General features: G+C 39.6%; 1 protein-coding gene and 1 pseudogene across 2 annotated transcripts in view; one reads left to right on the top strand and one right to left on the bottom strand.

Annotated features, from left to right (window-relative positions):
• The window catches only part of LOC127414857 (uncharacterized), a 56225-nt gene extending 51373 nt beyond the window's left edge, over nucleotides 1-4852 (top strand). For both annotated transcript variants that reach the window (XM_051653210.1, XM_051653209.1), the window contains exon 7: nucleotides 1911-4852. In XM_051653210.1, coding sequence (XP_051509170.1) covers nucleotides 1911-2465 — 555 coding nt within the window. In that variant the 3' untranslated portion in view covers nucleotides 2466-4852. The remainder of the gene's footprint in view (nucleotides 1-1910) is intronic.
• Nucleotides 4853-9445: 4593 nt separating this feature from the next.
• LOC127415382 (uridine-cytidine kinase-like 1) lies at nucleotides 9446-22335 on the bottom strand (annotated as a pseudogene).
• Between the last annotated feature and the right edge of the window lie 2468 nt (nucleotides 22336-24803).

Below are 24803 nucleotides of genomic sequence, written 5' to 3'. Positions count from 1 at the left end.
CTTTCAAAATATTTAATTGACTAGAAATGGCTCATTTTGAGTGTAATCTCTATAAAATTATTTTTACAAAACCCTTGACTCAATCCTGAGTCAAAAATGCTTTTAAATATTATAGAATCTAGACACCTTGTCAACTGTGAGGGGTCCCAGTGCCTTAAAACCTTGTAACCTTCAAAACATTACAGACACCCCCTAAATTTGAAAACTGCTTCTAAGTTAACCAGAAACAGCTGGAAACCCACACATGTGTATACTTAAAGGGTAAGATTGTTTTTGCAGAAAATCAGACAGCAGGAACTGTAAAAGCAAACATTCAGAGTAAAAGATATATACACACATTTTACACCCATAAAAAGGGCTCAAGGGTTTGAAAGTTTGAAATTTTGAAAAGTATGTTTGCATGTGAATTTTTCTTTTGCATGGAGGTGAACTTTCTGCTGCAGATTTAGGGGCCATTCACTCAGGACATGTTCTTTTGTCAGTTGGCGCAGTTTTTTTATTTGATTTGTTATTTCAGTTTTTCTATGTAAACACAAGCTAGACAGACGTCTTTGACCATTGCGACGCGCTGAATTTTAGCATCTTATACTATGAATGCTTCATTTTAAAGGAATAGTTCACCCAAAAAAGAAAATTCTGTCATTATTTATTTCGCTCCAAACTGTTCTGTGGAATTTTTGAATGTGAAATACAATCAAATGTGGCAGCTGTGTCGATAACATCAAACCTCATTGGTTCTCATCATGTCTCGTGACCAAACGGCATGACGTTATGGTGCACATTTGGTCACGAAATGTGATGAAAACCAATTTGACGTGAAAAATGTAAATTAAAAATGTAAAAAAAAAAAATTTAATTAAAATTTTTTAATTATTAATATAATTTGATTTCAGAGTAAATAACGACTTAAATTTCATTCTGTACATCACACAAAATTATTGTATCATTTCAGAAGACTTGGCAAATAGTGCATGAGTCTAATCGATTAGTTTTACTGTGGTTTTATGGTGTGTGTTTTTTTTGTGCCCTTTTCAAGCCTGACAGATCAGATTTGTTATTCACTTAAAATAAAAATTTACCTTTTGTGTTTCATGCAAGAAAATTATATGGGTTTTAGGGTGAGTAAATGATGACAGACTTTTCATTTTTGGAGGAACTATTCCTTTAAGTCACTGTGTTAAGTTAAAGGAAACAGTTAAGACAGAAGGAAACTACAACGGACAGTCAGGACTTTTGAGAGGATTATTGGTGCCCCCCTGCCCACCCTCCAAGATCTGTAGGTCTCCAGAGTGAGGAAACGTGCAGGTAGAATCACTCTGGACCCCACACACCCTGCCCACTCCCATTTTGAACTGTTGCCCTCTGGCCGGTACTACAAAGCACTGAGTACCAGGATATCCAGGCACAAGAACAATTTTTACCCTCAGGCCATTTTCCTCATGAACAATTAAACTGCCTCAGGACTCCCCCATAGTGCAATAATGTAAATAAATATCTCATGTACATATGTAAATTCACATATTTAATTCAATAAGTGTACATACCCCTAACTTGCACATACATTACCACTTGCACATGTACATATACCATTCTGTAATACAGTATGTCCTATTATTTGTATGTCTATTTATACTCTTACCTTGTTTTATATTCTATGTCTCACTGTAATGTTCTGTGTGCACTTGTTTCTCCTGTCACCACAAAAATAAATTCCTTGTGTACGTGAGAACACTTGGCAATAAAGCTAATTCTGATTCTGAAATAGTTTTTTAAAACAGCTTTTTAAAGTGTGTTTCGAGACACCTGCATCTGATTCCCATCTGCTGCACCATGCTTTTTTCTTTTTTTTTAAACAAATGCCTCCTGTGTGAATGGCCCCTTAGATGATTGGTCTTTTTGTTGCCATGTAGATCACAGAGATGTATTCCAAAGTCTGCAAACCAGGCAAAAAGAAGCGAGGCATGCCTGGCTCGCCCACAGCCGCAAGGGACATCAGCGGCTTTAGGACCTTGGCGCGGGGTGATCGCGGTGAGCGTGACGGGGGTTTCAGCGTGGTAGTCAAACCCCAGACCTGGGCCCCGCAGGAGGGCAAAGGCTCGAGAGTGCCTCCTGGCTGCATGGAGGACCACTGCTATGAAGCCATCAGCACAGAGGAGACAGACCTGGCTTACGAGACCATGGAGGGTGGGGGAGGCTGGAGGCGTGACAGACCTCCACCCAATGCCAGTGCCACCTTGCGACCCAAGAGGAAGAGGCCCCAGCAGCCTCTGCAACAACCGCCTCCACCCCCTCCACCCCCCCAGCAGACCCCCAAACTGCAGCATCTCCCAGCCAAAGCCCTGCTGGTTCCTGGGGAGAGCTTGTACGAGAGCATCCCCGACCTGAAGCAGGGCTCGGCCACCTCCAGCACAACCACCATCTTTACCTTCAATGACGGCATGGAGATGTATGTCACTGGCCTGTAGGGGGAGCTTTGGGGAACTTTTCTCATTGAAAAGAAACAGAGCTTGAATCTTAAATGGGGATAGTGTCATAACAAATGGAATACACGCAATGCACCACTGCTATATATTTTACATGGGTTCCAAGTATTAGTTAAGCATTACTTGAGTTTTGTAAGACTAGTTAAAGGTCAGTATTCTGGCAGCACAAAAATGATAGAATGCTTACATGAAAATCCGACTAAATGATATCAGTTAATCACATGCCTACGTCACGAAGATGAAAAGTAGTATTCAGAATCCTTAACCAGCCACAACATATCACCACAGACAACATATCACAACAGACAGTAGCATCAGTGGGGAGTCCTGTATAGGAATATTATGAAATCCTTGTTTTTTCGTCATTGCATGCTTTAGTTTTTGACAAAGTGACCATCGGATATATCAAGCGTATATTTGATGCCTAGAAAATCCCAAAGGAGAAAAAAATATGAGCACAAGTCTATTACAAAAAAAAAAAAAAAAAAAATATGTTTGAAGCACAGATTTTAATTCCATTCCTGCGGTTCTCTGCGAGGAGAAAATTGTATTTTGATTTGATAGTGTTAGCAAAGCAACGTCCCCTATTTCAAAAATGAGCTTTCAAGAAGTGGAACTTATTATGAAGCCCATTAAAAAGCTATTGCCAAGCAAAATATGATATATTGACAAAAAGCCCATATTTAATGTGTTCATAGATAAGTGGATCCTATTTATCTATTATCTATAAGATTTAGAAAATACATGGCCCTATTTTTGTAATGTCAAAGCCTCTATTTCTGTAAAAAAGGAATCAATCAAACGTTCTAATTTGATGGGTCAAGCAGTTCTAGTAAATAAGGGAAGTATATTCTTATGAAGCACAAGTGTAGCATGCTTAGCATGTTGTTTGTCAAAGACAGTCCCCTTATGAAATTAAAATAGCAAATTTAAAATTAGTTCATATTTATAGATGGTTAAATATCAAAAAAGAAAGATTACAGAAAGTATTAGCAAAAGCTCAGGGACTGTGAAAAGCTGATTAAATAACTGTGCACAAAAATGTTATGACATTTGACCGGAGACCCCAATGTCTTTTCGTGTTATTTTATGTTTTGGTCATAACATCAATTCAAACTTTCACGACCACAGCACTTTGATGCAGTAAAAGTAAGTGTTTTTTCTTTGTCAATACTCTTTATGCACTTTGCCTGACAAAAAAAAGATGCATGCTTTCAAGAAAAAGATACCCTTGCAAAAGGGCAAAAAAGAAAAGAAAAAAAGAGAAAAACTAGCACTGTTGTGTGGTATCAGAGAATGGTTAATTTCTTGCTGTTGTCGGTGGTTTGTTTGATTTCTATGCCTTTTTCTTCACCTAAGAAAGAGCACAAAGTGATTCGCTACAAAACGGGGAGACCAATGAGGACTCATGGACTCTCTATTCTTAGAAAATATAACATAATTGGTGAGAAGAAATGTATCACAGACATTCCCTTTACCCTCTGTCATTACAGTTGCAAATAGGAGATCCAGGTGTCACACCTATTCTTTAAATAAAGAGGGTGCTGGTGGATGAAAATAAGGTAGAATCAAAATACATTTAATTGTGGCAAAAATCTCCTGTGTGTTATATGGATATAGGTGGAGATTAAACAATTGGCACAATGACTGAGCAATTTGAATTTGTGTATGATGCCCTGTAATGAGTTTACTGGCGGGTTGGATCAAAGTGTTTTGAGGTTTTTGATAAGACAGTGACAAGTTTCACCAGTGGACAATGTTAAACAATATTTGATCTATAGCACATCTCCATGGACTACAGCTGCTCTCTCTTGGTGTTTTAGAATCTGATACTAATGCGATCTGGATTAAATTATCCCAAATGGCTCGAGCACATATAAAGGGGCTCAGGTCAACCAGATATAATCAAACTGCTTCTCTGAATCAAGCCCTGAGTTGCTATCAAATGTCAGTGCAGTGTTGTAAATGTAAATATGCTACAAACAAGTGAAGAAGAAAATGCAGAAAAGATGGGGAGGGAATTTGCTATTGGTGTTCCTGAAAGTATTTGTTTCATTCTGATTGTCCTTTTGGAATGATTTTTTCCCTGGTGAAAAATGATTTTGGCAGTATCTCTGTGAGTTTTGGTTATGTGCTTTGGGATTCTTTTTTTATTTTTCTCATCATTTTAGCTATACTGTGTATCTCAAAGACCAGTTGAGTTTAGTGTGGCAGCTAATGTTGTGCGTTTGCTTATCAAACAACAGGGTGGTGTGTATTAAAGCTGTGTAATTAAGTACTAATGTGCAAAAGATTGTAATGTTTTTTATATCAAAATGACTATTCATAAAAATGTCGGGTCAAGTTTATACTTTTTTAATAAAGTAGCACTTCAAAAAAAATACAACAGCATTTATTATTCATTCTTAAAGATACAAGTGTATGTGCTGACTGAGACACCTAGAGGAATAACTATTTAAAACTGTATATTTTTTTTTGTGTAAGCATAATGGAGAGGTACTGTGTATGGAATTGCTAATGTTTAAAACTGTTAACTTGTTGCATTTTTATAGGTAAAGCCATTACAGATTGAATCTTTAAGAATTATAACATATCAAGGGCCTGATTTTTATTTTTATTTAGTTTTTTTTACAGTAGAAACCTTTTATGTCTCTGGGGTAAAACAGAACTATATAAACTATATAAGAGCTATATAAAAAGAACTACATATTATACATATGCAGTGGCAAGAAAAAGTTTGTGAACCCTTTGGAATTACCTGCATTTATGTATAAATTTGTCTTAAAATCTGGTTTAATCTTTATCTAAGTTACAATAATGAACAAACACAATCTGTTTTAACTAATAACACACACATTATTGTATTGTTCTTGTACATACTGAATACATTATTCGAACATTCACAGTGTAGGTTGGAAAAAGTATGTGAACCCATAGGTTTATGACATCAACAAAAGCTAATTAGAGTTGGCAAACATTTTGAGTTCGCTATTTACATGAAGCATCTGCTGACATGGACCATGCCTCGCAAAAAAGGATCTCAGAAGACCTACAATCAAGAATTGTTGGAAAGGGTTACAAAGTTATCTCAAAGACATTGCTAGACATTCATCTGCCCATAGTTAGACAAATTGTCTATAAATGGAGACGATTTAGTAGTGTGGCTACTCTCCCTAGAAGTGGCCATCCAGCCAAGATGACTCACAGGGCACACCACAGAATGCTCAATGAGGTAAAAAAAAAAAAAAAAGAACAGATGAAGGGACAGATGAAGACTTGAAGGAATCACTGGAATTGGTTAACATCACTGTTTTGGGAAAATGTTTTGTGGACTGATGAAACTAAGGTTGAATTGTTTGGGAAGAACACGCAGCACTGTGTATGCATAAAAAGGGCAACATGAAAACATCATCCCAATGGTGAAGTACGGTGGTGGGAGCATCATGATTTGGGGCTGCTTCGGGGCCTGGACCACTTGCCGTCATCGCAGGAAAAATTAATTCCAAAGTTTATCATGATACCCTACCCAAGATATCAGGATAATGTCAGGATGGCTGTGCGCAAGCTGAAGCTCAGGAGAAGCTGGGTGATGCAGCAGGACAATAACTCAAAACATCAAAGTAAATCCACTAGAGAATGGCTTCAAAAAAAGAAAATCTACCTTTTGGAGTGGCCCAGTCAGAGCCCAAACCTTAACCAATAGAGACCTCAAGAGAGGCATTCACACCAGACATCCTAGGAATATGGCTGAGCCAAAGCAGTTCTGTAAGGAAGAATGGTCCAAAATTCTTTTTGAACGTTGTGCAGGTCTAATCCGCGGCTACCGGAAATGCTTTGTTGAGGTTATTGCTTCCAAAGGAGGATCGACCATTTATTAAATTCAAGGGTTCACTTACTTTTTCCACAGCACTGTGAATGTTTAATGGGATGTGTTCAATAAAGACATGAAAGATTATAATTGTTGGTGTGTTGTTAGCTTAAGCACGTTGTGTTTGTCCAGTAGCGGTTCTAGCTTGCATGGCGCCCTGGGGCTGCTGGTTGTGGTGGTTGGAGATGAGATGGCTGGTGGACTTCAGGGCACCCGCTTTTTTGTGCGGGCATCCCGTGCTGCCCCTGGCAATATGCCACTCCGGGTGGCTGCCCATGTTGCCCATGTCTAAATCTGCCCCTGTGTTTGTCTATACTTGTGACTGATGAAGATGAGATCATATTTTTTGACCAGTTAATGCAGAAAACCAGCTAATTCCAAAGGGTTCACATACTTTTTCTTGCCACTGTATACATAAGACATGTGATCCCACAAAAGCATCGTTTTGCTTCTCTGACTTACAAAAGAACCAGATGTGCATCTGTGCTTCATTTGCATTCTGTGATGTCTGTAGGCATCAATGCAAAAGGTTGAGCAAATCTTCTAGAGGACATTTCACTCATTCTAAATCTGGATGTGATTAGGCTCTGATTAAACCAGATTTGATTAGTTTATGTGCTCAGGTAGATGAGGGATCGCAGAGTTCTTTGTTTACCCTAATTAGCCATTGAAGTTGTAGTCACATCAGCCTTTCACCATGGTACTTGCCATTCCTATGACAACTGCCTCACTGTCATGGTATGGTATTTAAAAATTCCTCTCCATTGAGACAAAGTCTCCTTATATTATAGAGAAAGATTACATTACAAACAGATGGAGGAGGTCACAGGGATTTTTATTTCATTCAAATGAACATATGAACTTGTGTTAAGTGTAGCTTGTTTCCCAACCTCTTACTGTGTGTGCGCACGCGCGTGTGTGTGTGTGTGTGTGTGTGTGTGTGTGTGTGTGTGTTTGTGTTTGTGTTTGTGTGTCACAAGCTTGTATCTGACTTGCTCTGGGGAAAAAAATAGGTCATCCTTAAAACAAAAAGGGTGCAGTCAACATAGCCACCATCTGCTGTTTTTTTATTGGCTGACTTGTTTCCATAGTAACAGGTTAACCTTGAGGATGCAGTCACAGACAAGTTTGTTGTCTAGGTGAATTTAGCGTGTACAAGGAGCTCTGCTAAGTCAAGATGCCACCCACATTTTAGAGCCACAGCAACACTGAAAAAAGGGTCTGGCTGTTTTTTTAATGTTGTGGCAAACTAGTAAGGGTACAATATAGCCTCTATCATTCAGGTTCCTATACAGTTTTAGCAATGCACAGTGCCTTCAGCATATGTTGTTACATATTATTGGGGCATAACATTCCCTTTCAGACCATGTAACAAAAGTTGTCCTGCCCTGATCTCCTAATGTAAAAAAAAAAAAAAAAAAAGATTTCGATTTTTGTTTTGTTTTTTACCACATAAGTAATAAACACCTTAATGAACCACACAGTAATATTTATTCAGGATTTCCCCCCCTGATAATAAAAGCCTTATATTTATCATTTACTGGAATATTTACCCCTTCCATGTCAATGGTACACAGTCCTTTAGCACCAGATATAGCAGTAATTGTTCTTGTCTGCATGAGATTACACTTGGAAATTATAGAATTTTTGCCAATACCTCAATGCAAATTTGCTCCATCTGTGCCAAATTAGATGGAGAGTACAGCATGTGGGGAGCAATTTTCAAGTCAAACCAAATATTTTCACCTGATTAAAGTTTGGGCTCTGGCTGGGCCATTGCAAAATGCCAACCTTCAAACCATTCCATCAGAATTTTTGCCATGTGCTTCGAGTCACCATCCTGCTAGAAAAGACATATTTTCCCTAAATGCAGATCTTCAAATTTTGGCTCCCTTGTGCCAAAGATATCTGCAAGGTTTGTACAGCTTGGCTCTAGGTTATTTCTTTGACAAGTGCCCTTTTTATTCCAGTTGTACAATAATGTAGAAAAAAAAAAAGATCTTTTAAGTTACTTGTTTATGCAAAGTTGTCTCTATTTTCTTTTAATGGATGTCACATTTTTTTTAGAAACTTCTATGGTTTTTTTTCTTCCTCACAACATTACAAAGTCGTCTTTTAATTTCCTTATATGTCTTCCTATCTTAGCAGTTCTTGGCAGTTCATTATTCCATCTCAATAGAGCTCTCAACCAAATGAAATTTTTTCAATTGCATTCCCTCAATAGACTCCTTCACCCACAGCTATGAAAAGGTCCTTAAGCAGAGTGAATGTTAAGGTTAATTCACTCATTGTAATATTTTACTACTTAGATTGTAGTAACAGCTTGGTTTGATGATCTGGATCTTTCCTTTATATCCCATATTATTTGTATTGTATTCTTTTTTTTTTAATGTTACATACATTTTAGTTCCACAGTTGTGTCCATTTGGAACCTGCGAAAGCACATTGAGACAGGAGGGGTGATATACTGACTCCTGGTGTTGAGAATGCAGAAGCACAGGGGCTGTCTGGAAAAATGGCTGTAACCTGCTCTCAGAAAACTTCCTCTGTTTTGCCAAGTAGAAATTTCTAAAGTGGGGTAGGTATGTCTGAATATGTTCATCTGTATATAAGACAAACAGATTTCATAGGTAAACAAGAGGGAGCTGTGAGGAAGAGGGAACAAATAAAATATTTTAAAAAGAGGCATTATCAAGGGTTTGCAAAAAATGTATTTCACATTGAATGTGCAAAACCAATAAACAGCCAAATGAGTCCAGCCATTCTAACCATTTACACAAACATATAGACTAGTACTTAGAAATGTATAAAAGTGGATGCTATTGTGATAGTAAGCAGGTTGTTTTGTTTATAACATTGAAAGACATCAAATCTGATCAAAATGTTCTGTTTATGCACAGAGAGTACAGTTATAATAGACATTTAATTGTTTTACATTTAATCAAATTGTGCCTACCAAAAACTCTCTTGTTCCTGGTTGACTCTATAAAATACAATGTTGTTCCTCACAGAACATAATACTGTGCATGCTGGCTGTAGTAACTGTAATGCAAATTTCTGGTTGATGACTTAGTGCACACTACAATATACCACCTCAAACAAAGCACCAAACCTCTGATCAGCAGCTATGAGGTTCTTCTTCTTCATCACTCCATGATGAAGGCCCATCTGTCCTGGGGCAGATTTGGTGACCTGTCCAAGTATAGGTCACCAAAATCACCTTCAAGGACAGCAAACAGACTCACATAAACACACAAGCATTTAGGACAGACTAAGATATTTCTAAACTACTGTTCTACATGTTCCATTTATTTAGATTTAAAAATCATCTGTTCATTGTTATTGACACTTAACAGATATCTACTTCTACATCAATGTACAATTCTGTTCCATAATATCATCTTATATTTCAGGATGAGTTACACATTTCCCAAGGTGATGGAAAGCCTGAAAATGTCCTTGAATTTTAAAATTGTGATTTGCAGGCATGAGAAATAAATAGGAATGAATAAAGTCTTAAAGTGTTATGGAAAAGTCATGGAAATACTTATTGACAACACACATTTTTCTATTTATGCTTAGCTCTAAAATGTTTCAGCAGCTAGATTTAGCTCTTTTTGAGTGCAATCTCTATAAACTGTAAAAATCATGGAAATTCATTGGTCTAAAAGTGTGGGAACCCTGGAGTTAAGTTCATCATGGTAATCTTGTACAAAGAAGCAACAGGCAGCAAGTGACTTAACATGAAAAAATGTACCTATCCCTGGAATGACATTGAGGAGAACATCCAGTCTCTTGTCAACAGCAGTGGTGATGATCTTGACACAAGGAAAGCCACTGAGTGAACCCCCAACTCTGCCATCAGCAGTGACACCAACACAATCTTGTCTTCCTGGTCATCATGGTTCTGTAGATACACATACATATGCTAAACAAAAATCTAATTTTTGTGCCTAATTACTGAGATATGTCAAATACAGTATACTTTGTGCAAGTGTGTAATGTTCAGCATAAATGTACATGGGAGAGAGAGAGATGTGCTTTGTTTTTAAATGTATTGGAAAAAATTAGGTTGTCAGCCACATACCAACAGCACCCTCACCCCCATCATGGCTGCTGCTCCCGTGGAAATGGTGCTGTCCATCAAAATCAAATGATCCTCACTTATGACTCTGGGCAGTCGCAGGTAGTGCAGCCAAATGAAAGGGGGAAGGAAAAGCCTTAGTTACCACGGAAACGAAGTGAGGGAGAGGAAACCACAGCCACCAAAAAGAATCAAACTGAGGAGTCAGGAGATCTCTGTTACCACGGAGACAGAGACCAACAGGCAAAATTTAAAACAGAGGTGTGAGGAGAGCTGTGAGAAAAATAAACCTGACATCAGTATCATTTAACACACACACACACTAAGCCTTGTTTTTAAATTACAAAAAAATCCACAACCAAACATTTACCATACATAAGACAGGGCCGTGTTGGTGCGGCTATCCTTATGAGGACTCTTCATAGACATAATGATTTTTATACTGTACGAACTATAGATTCTATACCATAACCCTACCCCTAAACCTAACCCTCACCAAAAACTTTCTGCATTCTTCCATTTAAAAAAAAAAAAAAAAGCATAGTTTAGTATGTTTTTTTTAAGTGATTTGAATTATGGGAACACTAGAAATGTCATCATAAACCACATATATAGCATAATACCCTTGTAATTACCAGTTTGTAACCTAAAAAAAGTCCTTGTAAACCACCAAAACCCACCTACACACACACACACACACACACACAATGAAAGCTTTTTTTTTTTTTTCTCAGTTCAAATTTGACCTATATTGGAAGAACCTGTTATAGTCTTTCACCATTGGTTTTTCAGCATGTTATTCAACATCAAATAATTTTTAGTAAATCTATTAATCAAATTTGACCTCAAAATATTTTGCATTTTGCATTCACACATACTGTTCATCTCCATCTTTCATGTCATCTTCAGAAAACTGAAGGTACATTTTTTTTTACACCATGTCAACACCTGATGCGTGAGGCGCGTCGCTTTAAAAGCAATAGAATACCATTATAATCAATGATGCTCTCTACGTCGGAAGCATCCGTTGCGGCGCGTTGGCCGACAGTAAACAGGTGTCCTGTTCCATTGTGAGCTGCACGTGCTGGCGCTACTACCGCCAACAACACAAATAAACGGCTTAGAACGTTGGTGTTAACGCGTCCAGTGCAGACAGCCTCAAGCCGTTGCGTTGCGTCAACGGACGCGCCCAGTGTAGACAAGTTGTTAGGGATGTCAAAACGAACGCATTATGCATGTGATTAATTTTAAATGTTTTAAAATAACGGTATTAACACATTTACCATTTTAACATTAGATTCTAATATTTTATTCAGCTCTGTTTGAGTGCTAAACAATGGTTGGAATAGCGAACCTTTGTGATATGCCGGGGTCATATCCCTGACGTACATACCACAAACAAACACACAACAATGATTCCGTGTCAATGATCAGGCCCAATGAAATGAAAATGCAACCTATGGGGAAAGGTTCTTTAAATTTTTCAACCTCCCATTTAGAATTTGGGAAACATTTAATGTTACTTGAATTGGTGCTGCTTTGTTGTATTTCTATCTTTCTACACTAAAATGCTGTGTTTGGAAATTTTTAATAAAACACTATTGTTACATATTGTTTTGTTTTCTTTCCAAAAAGGAACTAAATGCATTTTTTACAGGAAAAGAAGTATATAAAGAATACAATTTTCAGCACTTTAAAAAGTTGCGATAAACGTAATTAACTATGAAAATTCATGCGATTAATCGCGATTAAATATTTTAATTGACTGACAGCACTAATTTTTTTGTTTTGTTTTTGTTTTCAGCACTAATTTTAATTTGAGCATTTTGCCTTCTGACCGACCACCCACTTTTGTGTGGTGCCCCTATGCGTTGTGTATTTTACATATACTGTTACTGTATTAAAGTTGCGCCCTTGTACAATATATATATATATATATATATATATATATATATATATATATATATATATATATATATATATACGCTGCAGCCAAAAGTTTGGAATAATATACAGATTTTGCTCTTATGGAAGAAATTGGTACTTTTATTCACCAAAATGGCATACTATTACAATTTGAACAAAATGTTCAGAACTTCTTAAACTACTTCAAAAAGTTCTCATCAAAAAATTCTCCACATGCAGCAATGACAGCTTTGCAGATCCTTGGCATTCTAGCTGTCAGTTTGTCCAGATACTCAGGTGACATTTCACCCCACGCTTCCTGTAGCATTTGCCATAGATGTGGCTGTCTTGTCGGGCACTTCTCACGCACCTTACAGTCTAGCTGATCCCACAAAAGCTCAATGGGGTTAAGATCCATAACACTCTTTTCCAATTATCTGTTGTCCAATGTCTGTGTTTCTTTGCCCACTCTAACCTTTTGTTTTTGTTTTTCTGTTTCAAAAGTGGCTTTTTCTTTGCAATTCTTCCCATATGGCCTGCACCCCTGAGTCTTCTCTTTATTGTTGTACATGAAACTGGGGTTGAGCGGGTAGAATTCAATGAAGCTGTCAGCTGAGGTCATGTGAGACATCTATTTCTCAAATTAGAGACTCTGATGTACTTATCCTCTTGTTTAGTTGTACATCTGGCCTTCCACTTCTCTTTTTGTCCTTGTTAGAGCCAGTTGTCCTTTGTCTTTGAAGACTGTAGTGTACACCTTTGAATGAAATCTTCAGTTTTTTGACAATTTCAAGCATTGTATAGCCTTCATTCCTCAAAACAATGATTGACTGATGAGTTTCTAGAGAAAGCTGTTTCTTTTTTTGCCATTTTTGACCTAATATTGACTTTAGGTATGACAGTCTATTGCATACTGTGGCAACTCAAAAACAAAGACAATGTTAACCTTCATTTAACGAACCAAATAGCTTTCAACTGTGTTTGATATAATGGCAAGTGATTTTCTAATACCAAATTAGCAATTTAGCATGATTACTTAAGGATAAGGTGTTGGAGTGATGGCTGCTGGAAATGGGACCTGTCTAGATTTGATAAAAAATTACTTTTTTTAAATAGTGATGGTGTTGTTTTTTACATCAGTAATGTCCTGACTATACTTTGTGATCAGCTAAATGCCAATTTAGTGAATTAAAGTACCAATTTCCTTCCAAAACAGCAAAATCAGTACATTATTCCAAACTTTTGGCTGCCAGTGTATATATATATATATGTTAATTGCTAGGCTTAAACTGTGGCCAGAAAAAAATGTTCAGAAAGTAGCCTGTAGTCTAGAATTAAATTTAGTCTACACAAGAGAGAAAAGCACCACCTATAGAAAGACATTTTGATTCTATTATTGATTGCAGTGATTTAAGGCTCCATGGTTTCACCTGCTTGAAGAATGGACACAACTGTGATCTGAGGGAGAGAAAGACAGGGGCTGCTTCATAACTATCATGATTTCAAAATACTGAAAATGAACCATTTAGAGACACAAATTCACACAAATGTACCCCTTTTCTGCTAAATCTTTGTCCCTCACACTCTTGGCTTTGTGGTGTCTGGACAGTGCAAGCCTGTAAAAGCCTGTAAAAGAGACATTTGTGTGATGACAGAGTAAAGCTAAAGAGGAACATTATGAAGTGCAATGAATGAATGCAGATAAAAAAACGCAGCAAAATATGAATCTATAATTTAAAGCACCACAGAATTAGCTTTGATCTCCCAAATAATATAAAGCTTTGATAAAAAGACACATCCATATTGCACACACAAATACACCCACACAAACCTTGGAGGGCAAGAAAGACAGAGGGTGTTCAATAAGCAGCCTCATCAGTCTCTTTGAGTAGAAGATAAACTCGTCACGGCTTTGTTCCTACAAACAAACAGACAATTGAGGACGAGTGCGGAGGAGATGCAGAGAAAAGGGTAAAGCAGGCCAGTGAGTCATTAGCCTGATTTTATGACACCAAGACATTCTTCTACGTGCAGAGTTCTGACAGACACATGAATTCCAAAACAGCCGGCACTATTTAACTATTTAACTATCACTATCTGTAACGCTCTCATTGCAGGCCTCCCTGCATGTGCAATTAGACCCCTGCAAATGATCCAGAATGCAGCAGCACGTCTGGTCTTTAATGAACCAAAGAGAGCGCATGTTACACCACTCCTTGTCTCTCTCCACTGGCTGCCGGTTGATGCACGTATCAAATTCAAGGCTCTGATGCTGGCATACAGAACAGTCACTGGGTCTGCTCCAGCATACCTAAAGTCATTTATGCAGAGCTACGCGCCCACTAGAAGCCTGCTGTCGGCTAAGGAACGTCGCCTTGTTGTACCAACACAAAGAGGCACCAAAACACTTTCAGCTTCATCATACCACAATGGTGGAATGACCTTCCCAACTCCATCCGTGAAGCTGACTCACAATCTGTCTTCAAAAAACGACTAAAAATACATCTTTTCCATGAGCACTTAACCAGTCATTAATAATAAAATAAAAAAAATAAAAAAATAAAAAAATAATATTCTTGTTGCACTTTTAATCTGTTTTGAATTCTATTCTAATGCTAGTGAAACTTTGTAGTATGGCACTTTTCATACCACTGTCTCCTTAAGATGATTCGCTTTTGTTTTCCTCTTTTGTAAGTCGCTTTGGATAAAAGGGTCTGCCAAATGAATAAATGTAAATGTAAATGTAAATTTAACAAGCGTTAAAGTTGCTGGAAGAGATGTTAGCCATTCTGGAACTTCTAGCAGCCATCAATTAGACACATCCCCTCTTTCCAAAACCCCTCAACACAAAACACTAATATGAATATCCCATCAGTAGGTTTATGCCTTTTGCATTGTCAGTGTTACACTCTAGCTTGTAAAAGATTATTACAGTAATGAATACCTACTCAAATATACATAAATAAACACACACAAATGCAATACAGTAACAAAAACATTGTCATTTATTTCCAAAATCAGTATTTTTGAACACTTGTGTTTTATATGTAACACTTTCCATACCCAACAGGAGAAAACCAGGAAAAACATTCAGTAAGATAAAGGGTTTTCTGTACAAATATAAAAAATGAAAGTGGCTCATTCTTTCAAAACTTTCAACACAAAAGGACAAAAACACGTGCAAAATGTAAGAAAAAACAAATTAAGCTGCATCCTGCTTCCAATTTTGGTCTGGCCACAGCACCTCATCTACATCACAAGTAATGTTCTCCCTGGCTAAACAGCGGGGAAAAATCTTCTGGAGTGACGGATCCAGCTGCCGAAAGCCACCACATCAACTTCACCACATGCATCCTCCTTTGGCTGGAGAAGAGGCATATGTGTGAGGGAATGGCAGTCATACACCTTCCATCGTCATGCCAAAAAACAACTTTGGTTTAGGAATGGGGAATATGGTGGGAGGTATAGAACAATAAACTGTGGGTGGTCGATGAACCAGTTGCGGACCAGAGCAGCCCGGTGGAAACTCACGTTGTCCCAGATGACAACATACCTGGGCTGCTGTGGTCCACCCCTCTGCTTGGCTGGAATGAGGATGCCATGTAGTGTGTCCAGGAATGTGATGAGAAGGGCGGTGTGGTACGGACCAAGGTTGGCATGGTGATGGAGGACACCTTGATGCCCACTCTAACGGCTGCGCACATGGTGATATTCCCTCCATGCTGTCCAGGGTCATTCACAATGGCACGGTGGCCAATAATATTCTGTCCCCATCCCTTTCTTTTAGCTAGGTTGAAGCCAGCCTCATCAATGTAAATATAAATGTACTGCACTGCAGCGGCATCCAGCTCCAAGACTCTCTAAAACAGACAATTCTGAAACAGACAACAATTTGTGAAATAGACCTAGAGCAGTCAATATGGTGAGGCACAAAACACTGGATTATAGTACTGTAATGTGTCTATGCAGTGCTGATATGATAGTAAATTCACAGTATAGTACTTACTTGTACATATTCATAGTGCTGTTCTTTAACCCTCTCTGAGTTTCGTTCAAATGACACCCTGTAGACTTTTTTATCCGAATTCGGTTGCGCTTCAATACAAGGTCCAATGTACACAAGCCCACCTGGTGAATGTCATTGAATATTGTGTTATCTGCAATTATGTGGTTCTGGATTTCACGTAGTCTATTGGTATTGTTTGCCACCACCATGTTCACAATAGTGTATACATTTATGAATGTACGGATGATAGATGCAACCGTGTAGCGGCTCAAGCTGGGCTAAACTCTCTGCCCAGCCTCCCTCATACTCAATCCATGGTTGAGCACATGGTCAACCAATGTGGCCCTGATCTCATCTGAGACAACTGTCCTTCCTCGACCTCATCTTCCTCTTCCTCCTCTTCCTCTCACTCCTGCACCTCTAGCTCTTGCTTTACCATTGACTTCCATTTTCCTCCAAAACAGGAGAGCTCATCTGTGGCCTTTTATAGTGCTAAAGCTCTGATTTCTAAGTGAACAATTCAGCAACTAGTCTTTACACCTGCGAGGAGTGGGTGTTGCCACTTGGTGTATAGAACTTGGAATTGTGATTTGCATTGGTTTCCAAAGGGACAAAAGAGATTTTAATTTTGAATGATGTGCCTAATGTAGAGAACTGTGTGTAGTGTTTTGCAAAAAGTGTGATATAGAATTGAAAACGGGGTGTAAAGCAGGAATTGTGCTTGCAATTTTGCAGACTTTGGTACATGAGTTTCAGGTTTCGGTGATTGCGTTTTAAGTTCCAATTTTAGTGTGTAAACAATTTGGAAAAACTGTAAACATTTTGAATGTGTGGTCTACTGTATTATCTTATATACAACAGTTAGTTCCGGTCCTCGAATCTGATTAAATGAGAGACGTTTCATGAGTTAGTTAGTTATTTAGTGATTTTACGCCATGCCACGTTCCATGAGTGCTGATGTCTCAGAACAGCAGTACTCAGACACTTTACTGTTTGTATCACTCCGCTTGTGTTCACGGCATTTTAAACTAAGTGTAAGAGCAGCGTAGATGTGTAAAACTGCTCTAGGTGCATCTCTTTTCATTTAACCCTGTGACATTAAAGATTTTAGCCAACAGGTGGCAACAAAGACCATTTTTGTGTGTTTTGAGTGAGTTTAGGTGACATTTGAGTCAGCACTGTCAGTCAGCAAGCGTTTTTGTTTTTTAAGTCATTGACAATTGCCTCTCACTCTGTGATTGCTCGGATTACGACTAGACTACAACTGGGAAATACAGCTTCAGCATTAAGGCTTATCACAGCTGATAGACACAACAGACAAAGTAATCACACATACTCAAGTGCTTACCTACCAGAGTTTCTGCATTGGGAGCAGAATACAGATGTAAACATTCAACATGGCGGAGGAGAGAACGAGCCGGCTACCGCAAAATACTCAGGGAGGAGCCCTATGTATTTGACCAAATTGACATTATCTACAGCAAGCTGACTAACACTAAAGATGAGGAATAGAGTTAAACAACTATAGCTTTACTGTTCAGCTCTGCTTGAGAGGCTTTCTGTGTGGAGTTTGCATGTTCTCCCTGTGTTCGCTTGGGTTTGCTCCGGTTTCCCCCACATTCTAAAAACATGCAGGTCAAGTGAATTGGAAACTCTAAATTGCCCATAGGTGTGAGTGAGAGTGTAAATGTGTATGTCTGTGTGTGTTAGCCCTGTGATGGACTGGCTACCTGTCAAGGGGGCTTCCCTGCCTTCGGCCCAAGACAGCTGGGATAGGCTTTAGCAGATGCATGGATGGATGGATTGGGCGTATCTTTTGAACTAGCAATGGCAGATCCTGATTTGTGGCATAAGAGAGTATTTCCATGCACAAATGCATTTTTTTTTTTTTTCACTCATTGTTTTAGTTACTTGTTCATTGAATTGTATATAAGCAACATCACACTCGCAATCATGTTGTATTTCAGCAGTTACAGAAAAATCAAACCAGCCCTTCTGGCACCAATCTCACAATCATGCCCTAAATCCGCACTGCTGTGATTACCTATGGCACTCGGTCTGCGGCCGAATCACAGCCATGCAGATGCTATCACACGAGCCATTGCTCGTGTGATATTGCTTTATTAAAACTAGTAGCCCTCAAGCATGACTTCATATCCATCATAAACACTGGTAAATCCAGTGATAATTTCATTCTCAACACCGCTTGATGTATCAGCACAGAACCTTATGAAAACGACTCTGAAAACTGTTTCTGTGTGGACTGCTAAAAAGTCTTGTCCTTTGCTTTTAGTTTCACAAAGTTCCATCAAACCAGCTAATCAAGTTATTACTTAATAACTTGAGAAAGCCTTTTCCAGTTTTGTGTGCAATATGCATCAGACTATTAGTGCATGTCCGTGAGCATACTGTTTGAGGCTGAGACTAGGTTGAAATGGCTTTAAAGTCTTCAAACAATCCCGACCGTGACCTGTAGTCACTTTTTTTATTTGCCAAACAGACAGTCCCACCAAAAACAACATCACTGGCTGGGCCAAAATTGTTAGCTCGCTCAAATAAACAGCAATGGTAAAAACACCACCACAAAGCCAAAGTGCAAACACAATCTTTGAGCAAATCAGCCTACAAATGGCTTAGTTGTCACAGCACATTTAACTGGGATAGGAGAAAGTAGCTTAGCATTGAAAAAAACAGCTTTAGCGGAAGTTTCATACGAGAGCTGATCACCTTATTATGGTGTGACAGCCTCGCACCTGTGGCGTGCTCTCTAACACACTGAGAGTCTGAAGGAGAGGCTGGGATTGATGAGCTGTATCCAGGAGCGCCCTGTGAGAGTGTGTGTGCATGTCAGTGGAAGCAGAAATAAAGCATATCAGCACTCTCAAAGACAAAAAGAGGATTTAAATACGAATGAAGACCACCTGTAATGGACATGATATTTCCAACAGAACACAGGTGAACAACAAAGCTTCTCTACCTGACACTAAGCTCACGCTGCCCAGAAAATGCATGCTACCGGACAGAGATGAAATGTAAGTAAAAAAGAGTGAAAAAGAAAGAGTGAGAAGACAGAGAAAGTAAAAGAACAAGAGATGAAAACAAAAGCATCAACTTTTTTTTTTTTATCTAGTGTATAAATACTCCTCAAAACAACAGTATAGAGTGCTATTAATAATCATTTTAAACCAGTCATCAGTGCAAACATTGCACCACTTTCAACATGCAAGTCATTTTATAATCGTTTACTTCACAGTCCCCACATAAAATAGAATTAAATTAAGGATTTTCTGCACAATCTCTCTTCACAGGCAGAGGGCACCACTTCTTTATTCAGTGTCTGGAAATGTGAAGGTAGCTTAAGATTTGCTTACAGTCTTTGGGATAATTCACATGACACATTTTCCCACAATGTCCTTTTTCACTCACCTCTTCCAGCTGGCTGTGAACATGTTGAACGATCAGGTCAATGGCCACCATGTTACCTCCACCTGTGTGTGTCTGTGTGAAGGAGAGAAAGAGCAAATGAAAACAACAGTGTCAGTCCCCTTTACATAATTACTACTATGTTCATAGTAGAATCTCTACATAACATGAATGTAAATCTCACCACGTGGCACTACAATGTCTGACAATCTCATGGTGGGTTCAACGTACTACTTAAAGGCTGGCTTCACAAACTTATTGTACTGTTTAATGACACCCTAAATGTCCCGTCCCCTCCCTGTGATGTCCCTCCTCAGCCTACATACCAGCTGAATATCTGAATCTGTATCTACAAAATTCTTCATGTCCATTAGCTCAGGGAAAACATAAGATGACTCAAACTGTTCAACAGGAAATTGAGTTAAAGAGAGAAGGAGTGGCGTGTTGTTAATTCTAACTTATAGTGATATACATTTTAAGATATTTTACATGTACTGCACTAATGCAAAAGGTAAAAGGTCCACACAGTCATTTATTTCCTCAAGTTTTACCTCTGAATATTACCTTTGAAAACAATGTTTAAAATTAAGTACACAAGAGCAAGGCCGTATATTAAAACCACCTGCCTAATATTGTATAGGTCCCCCTCGTGCCGCCAAAACAGTGCCAACCCGCATCTCAGAATAGCATTATTCTGAGATGCTATTCTTCTCAACACAATTGTACAGAGCGGTTATCTGAGTTACTGTAGATTTTGTCAGTTTGAACCAGTCTGACCATTCTCTGTTGACCGCTCTCATCAACAAGGCGTTTCCGTCCACAGAACTGCTGCTTGCTGGATGTTTATTTGTTTTTGGCGCCATTCTGAGTAAATTCTAGAGACTGTTGTGTGTGAAAATCCCAGAAGATCAGCAGTTACAGAAATACTCAAACCAGCCCTTCTGGCACCAACAATTATTCATGCGATTATCTAATCAGCCAATCGTGTAGCAGCAGTGCATAAAATCATGCAGATACGGGTCAGGAGCTTCAGTTAATGTTCACATCAACAATCAGAATGGGGGAAAAAATGTGATCTCAGTGATTTTGGACCGTGGGATGATTGTTGGTGCCAGATGGGCTGGTGTGAGTAGTTCTGTAACTGCTGGGAAAATCTCCTGGGATTTTCACACACAACAGTCTCAAAACAAGCCAAACTCCAAATGGTGCCAAAAACAAAAAACATCCAGTGAGTGGTAGTTCTGTGGCCTCCGCAGGGCCAGCGATACTGCCAGCAACTCTAGGCAGTTGATGTGCCATTGCAGGCGGGGCCCTGTCCAGAGCCCCGATACATCCTGCCCCTTGCACACAGCGACCCAGCCCGAATTTGAGGCATCTGTTGTGACCACAACGCACCTCGAGACCTGCTCTAAGGGAACCCCTGCCCGTAGAAACAGCAGGTCTGGCCAAGGACTGAAAGTTTGATGGCCCTGTGGCATGATAGTCACGTGCTGGGTGCCATGGCGCCATGCCCACCTCGAGTCTGTAGCCAGTGCTGGAGCGGTCTCATATGCATCAACCCAAGGGGGAAGACCGCCGCTGAGGATGCCATATGCCCCAGAAGCCTCTGAAATTGTTTCACCAGGACCGCTACCTTCTGCCTGAAGGTTTCCAGGCAGGCCAGCACTGACTGTGCACGCTCGTTCGTAAGGCATGCCATCAGGGTGACTGAGTCCAACTCCATACCGAGAAAAGAGATGCTCTGCACCGGGGAGAGCTTGCTCTTTTCCCAGTTGACCTGAAGCCCCAGTCGGTCGAGGTGCCAAAGCACAAGGTCCCTGTACGCAATAGATCTCACAAGTGAGCTAGGATCAGCCAGTCGTCGAGATAATTGAGAATGTGAATGCCCTTCTCCCTTAGCAGGGTCAGGGCCGCCTCTGAGACTTTGGTAAAGATGTGTGGAGACAGGGACAGACTGAAAGGGAGGACCTTGTACTGGTATGCTCGTCCTTCGAATCAAACCGAAGAAAGTGTCTGTGTCGAGGAAGGATCGATGTGTGAAAGTACGCGTCCTTCAGGTCGATTGCCACAAACCAATCCTGATGTCGTACAGACAATGCGCTTTTGCATCAACATCTTGAACGGAAGCCTGTGTAAGGTTCTGTTCAAGGCACGCAGATCCAGGATTGGGCGCAAACCCCCCCCCCCCCCCTTGGGCATGATAAAATAAGGGCTGTAAAAGCCCTTGTGTGACTTGGCTAAGGGGACGGGTTCTATCGCTCCCTTCACCAGAAGGGTGGCGATCTCCGCCCGAAGGACCGATGCATCATTGCCTCGCACTGCGGTGGAGAGGATGCCACTGAACGATGGAAAACAAGGGAACGTGAGATACTCACGGGTGTGAGGGTCGGAGGGGTTGAGCGTTGGAGAATGACCCAGGGAATGAGGAAACTGCTCTTTTATTGACAATTTGGGTGCCGGATGCCTTCTGGGCTCCGATGTTAGGATACCCCTCGTGCTGACCCAGGAGCAGGAGTGGGGCCCGTGCGCACACCTGGGTCAGAGTCGTCAATGAGAATTGCCTCATCCCTGGGTCCCCCGTCTCAGGACCGCCTCGAAGCTCACCGATGCAGCCGCCTGAGTTTCAACCCAGGACGGACCAGGTCGGGAAGCAACCGCCGTGGCTCTCTGCTTCACGAAAAAGGAAGAGAGCCACGACCGCAACGTTCTCATGGGAATGTTCTCGCAGTGAGAACATGACCCCTCCACGAAAGCTGCCTTGGCATGCTGGCAACCCAAGCACTCGAGACAGATCTCATGGCCATCCGGTGGGGAGAGATAGCTCTTTTAAAGAAAATATACTCTTTTGGAATATACTCTTTTAACACCTATGGACTAAGCCGCCGAAGCGCACAGGGGAAGCACAACACTCGATCGTGCGAGGGTGACCGCTGATATGCGCCGTAAATTCCAGCAGCAGAAGATAAGGTGACGGGACGAACACACACACACATGCGCTCGGCTCCATAGAACAAGTCTGAATGAGTGGTGCACGCCAGCTCCTTTTATACCCGTATGTCTGGGGTGGAGAGTGGCATGCAAATTCCACTCACCAGTTTTCATTGGCCTTTTCTGAATAAAGCAAAGGTGATTGAGACAACGCTGAGTGAGTGACAGACAGGGAATGCACATTAACCCTCCCATTGTCTTGGGGGCATTTGTGACCCGGGACAGGTAAAGAATACATTATAAATACAGCATATTTTTTGGTACTGGAACCAAATGTAGTGACTTTGTCAAGACCATAAAATTGTTTTATAAATAAATTTAAAAAAAAAACCATTCATTTTTGTATATAATTGTTCAAGAGAAATACAAATTTAAAACAAGTTGTTCCTTTGTATTGTCTTAATGGGTCAATTTTCACCCATATTGGAGGAAGCAATTGTGACCTTTCACCTTTGGACTTTCTGAAGCCCCTAGCCCCATATTGTTCTCTAGCTTCCTCATATTACAGTTTTGAATAGGTAATATGTTAGTAAATAAGTTTACTAACACAGTTTTATATGATAGGGTACAATGGGGCTAAATGCCCCCCCAATGGTAAAAGATCTATTGGATGTTATTTTCTCCTCAAATTTTAGATGGCAGTAAGAACTATTATGGAACCTTCATGAATGCACTTAGTTGGATAAAAGTGTTGAATGAAGGGAGCTGACACACAAGTAAATTCAGAAAATAGATTTTTTGGTGTAAACGCAGTGTCAAAGCAAGACAACAAGTTTTATGAAATGTACATAGTATGACTTGTTTCACGTCTTGAGGTTGTAATGCTGGATTAAATTCCTAGTTTGTCAACTACTGTTAATTAATTACTGTTCATATTTGTTATATGACCATGTGTACTTTATAGTATTTATATTGAAATACATTGTAGATGATCGTAAGTGTGCATGTTTTGTTTCCCTTCTCTGTGGTGTGAGCAGCTGGGACCACAAATTTTTCAAAATAAGAGTCCTCTGTATATTTCTGGTTATTATTAGGATTTTAATTGCACAATAAACTGTAATTGGGACTTCACTTAATTTGGACTCAATTTTGAATGTAACTGTAGCCTCTATGTCTGTGTACATCACAGTAAGGAAAGACTTGTGTTCTTAAAAACAAAACACATAGGAACACTATCGGCCGATTAATCAGTTATCGGCTTTTCCATAACCTCAGTTAACATATAGGTAAAATCCAATATCACTTGACTGCTAAACAGCATCCAAAACAACTACAAAACACTGATCAAAAGTGCAAGGAGCTGCTGAGAAACATGTTATCAGGTTTTTTAATAAATAAATGTATCGTGCTCATATCAGCTCCTGAGAAAGTCTGATGACCGTCTTCCATTTGAGCAATAAAGGTCATATTCTCACAGCAGTTCAAACAGCCCAACACAGATAAATCAGCTAATAATCACAGCTGAAGCACAAAGCTTGGGTTATGTAGAGGTCAGACATTATACCACTCTGAATGCACGGGCAAAAACAGGCCAGATCTGCTGACTCAACATGGATCTGAGCCTCTGTTTTATCACCATAACCCTTAATGTGTACATTAACTGACCACTAATGTCTTCACGAAAGCTTTTAATGAATAGAAGCAAAACTTTCACACTTTTCTTTCTGTGTATGGCTACTCATTTGTCCAGCGTGTGGGTTTGTTCAAGTAAGAGGATCGCTCTAATGTTGACGTGGATACAAAGTTTTAATAGAACTAGGAAAGAGAGAGAGAGAGAGAGAGAGAGAGAGAGAGAGAGAGAGAGAAAAAGGCATATTTTAATGCTCATAGAGTTTGCTCTTTCATAGCTCTTTCAAAGACTTAAATTAAGTCTCAAATGTTTCTCTGAAAATACATTGATAACAAATAGATATAAAAACCAGGGACTTAAAACTGAATGTTTTTAATTTCAGTTCGTTCTAAGCAGAAACAGTCATTTTTCGTTCTGGCGTTCCGCAGCCTCTTTTCAAAATGGTTACCAGTTTGAACGAAGTAAAAGAACGGTTA

Source organism: Myxocyprinus asiaticus, chromosome 24 (assembly GCF_019703515.2).
Source record: "Myxocyprinus asiaticus isolate MX2 ecotype Aquarium Trade chromosome 24, UBuf_Myxa_2, whole genome shotgun sequence".
NCBI lineage: Eukaryota > Metazoa > Chordata > Actinopteri > Cypriniformes > Catostomidae > Myxocyprinus > Myxocyprinus asiaticus.
Note: the sequence above shows the minus strand (reverse complement) of the source record. Positions and strands in the feature narration are given on the sequence as shown.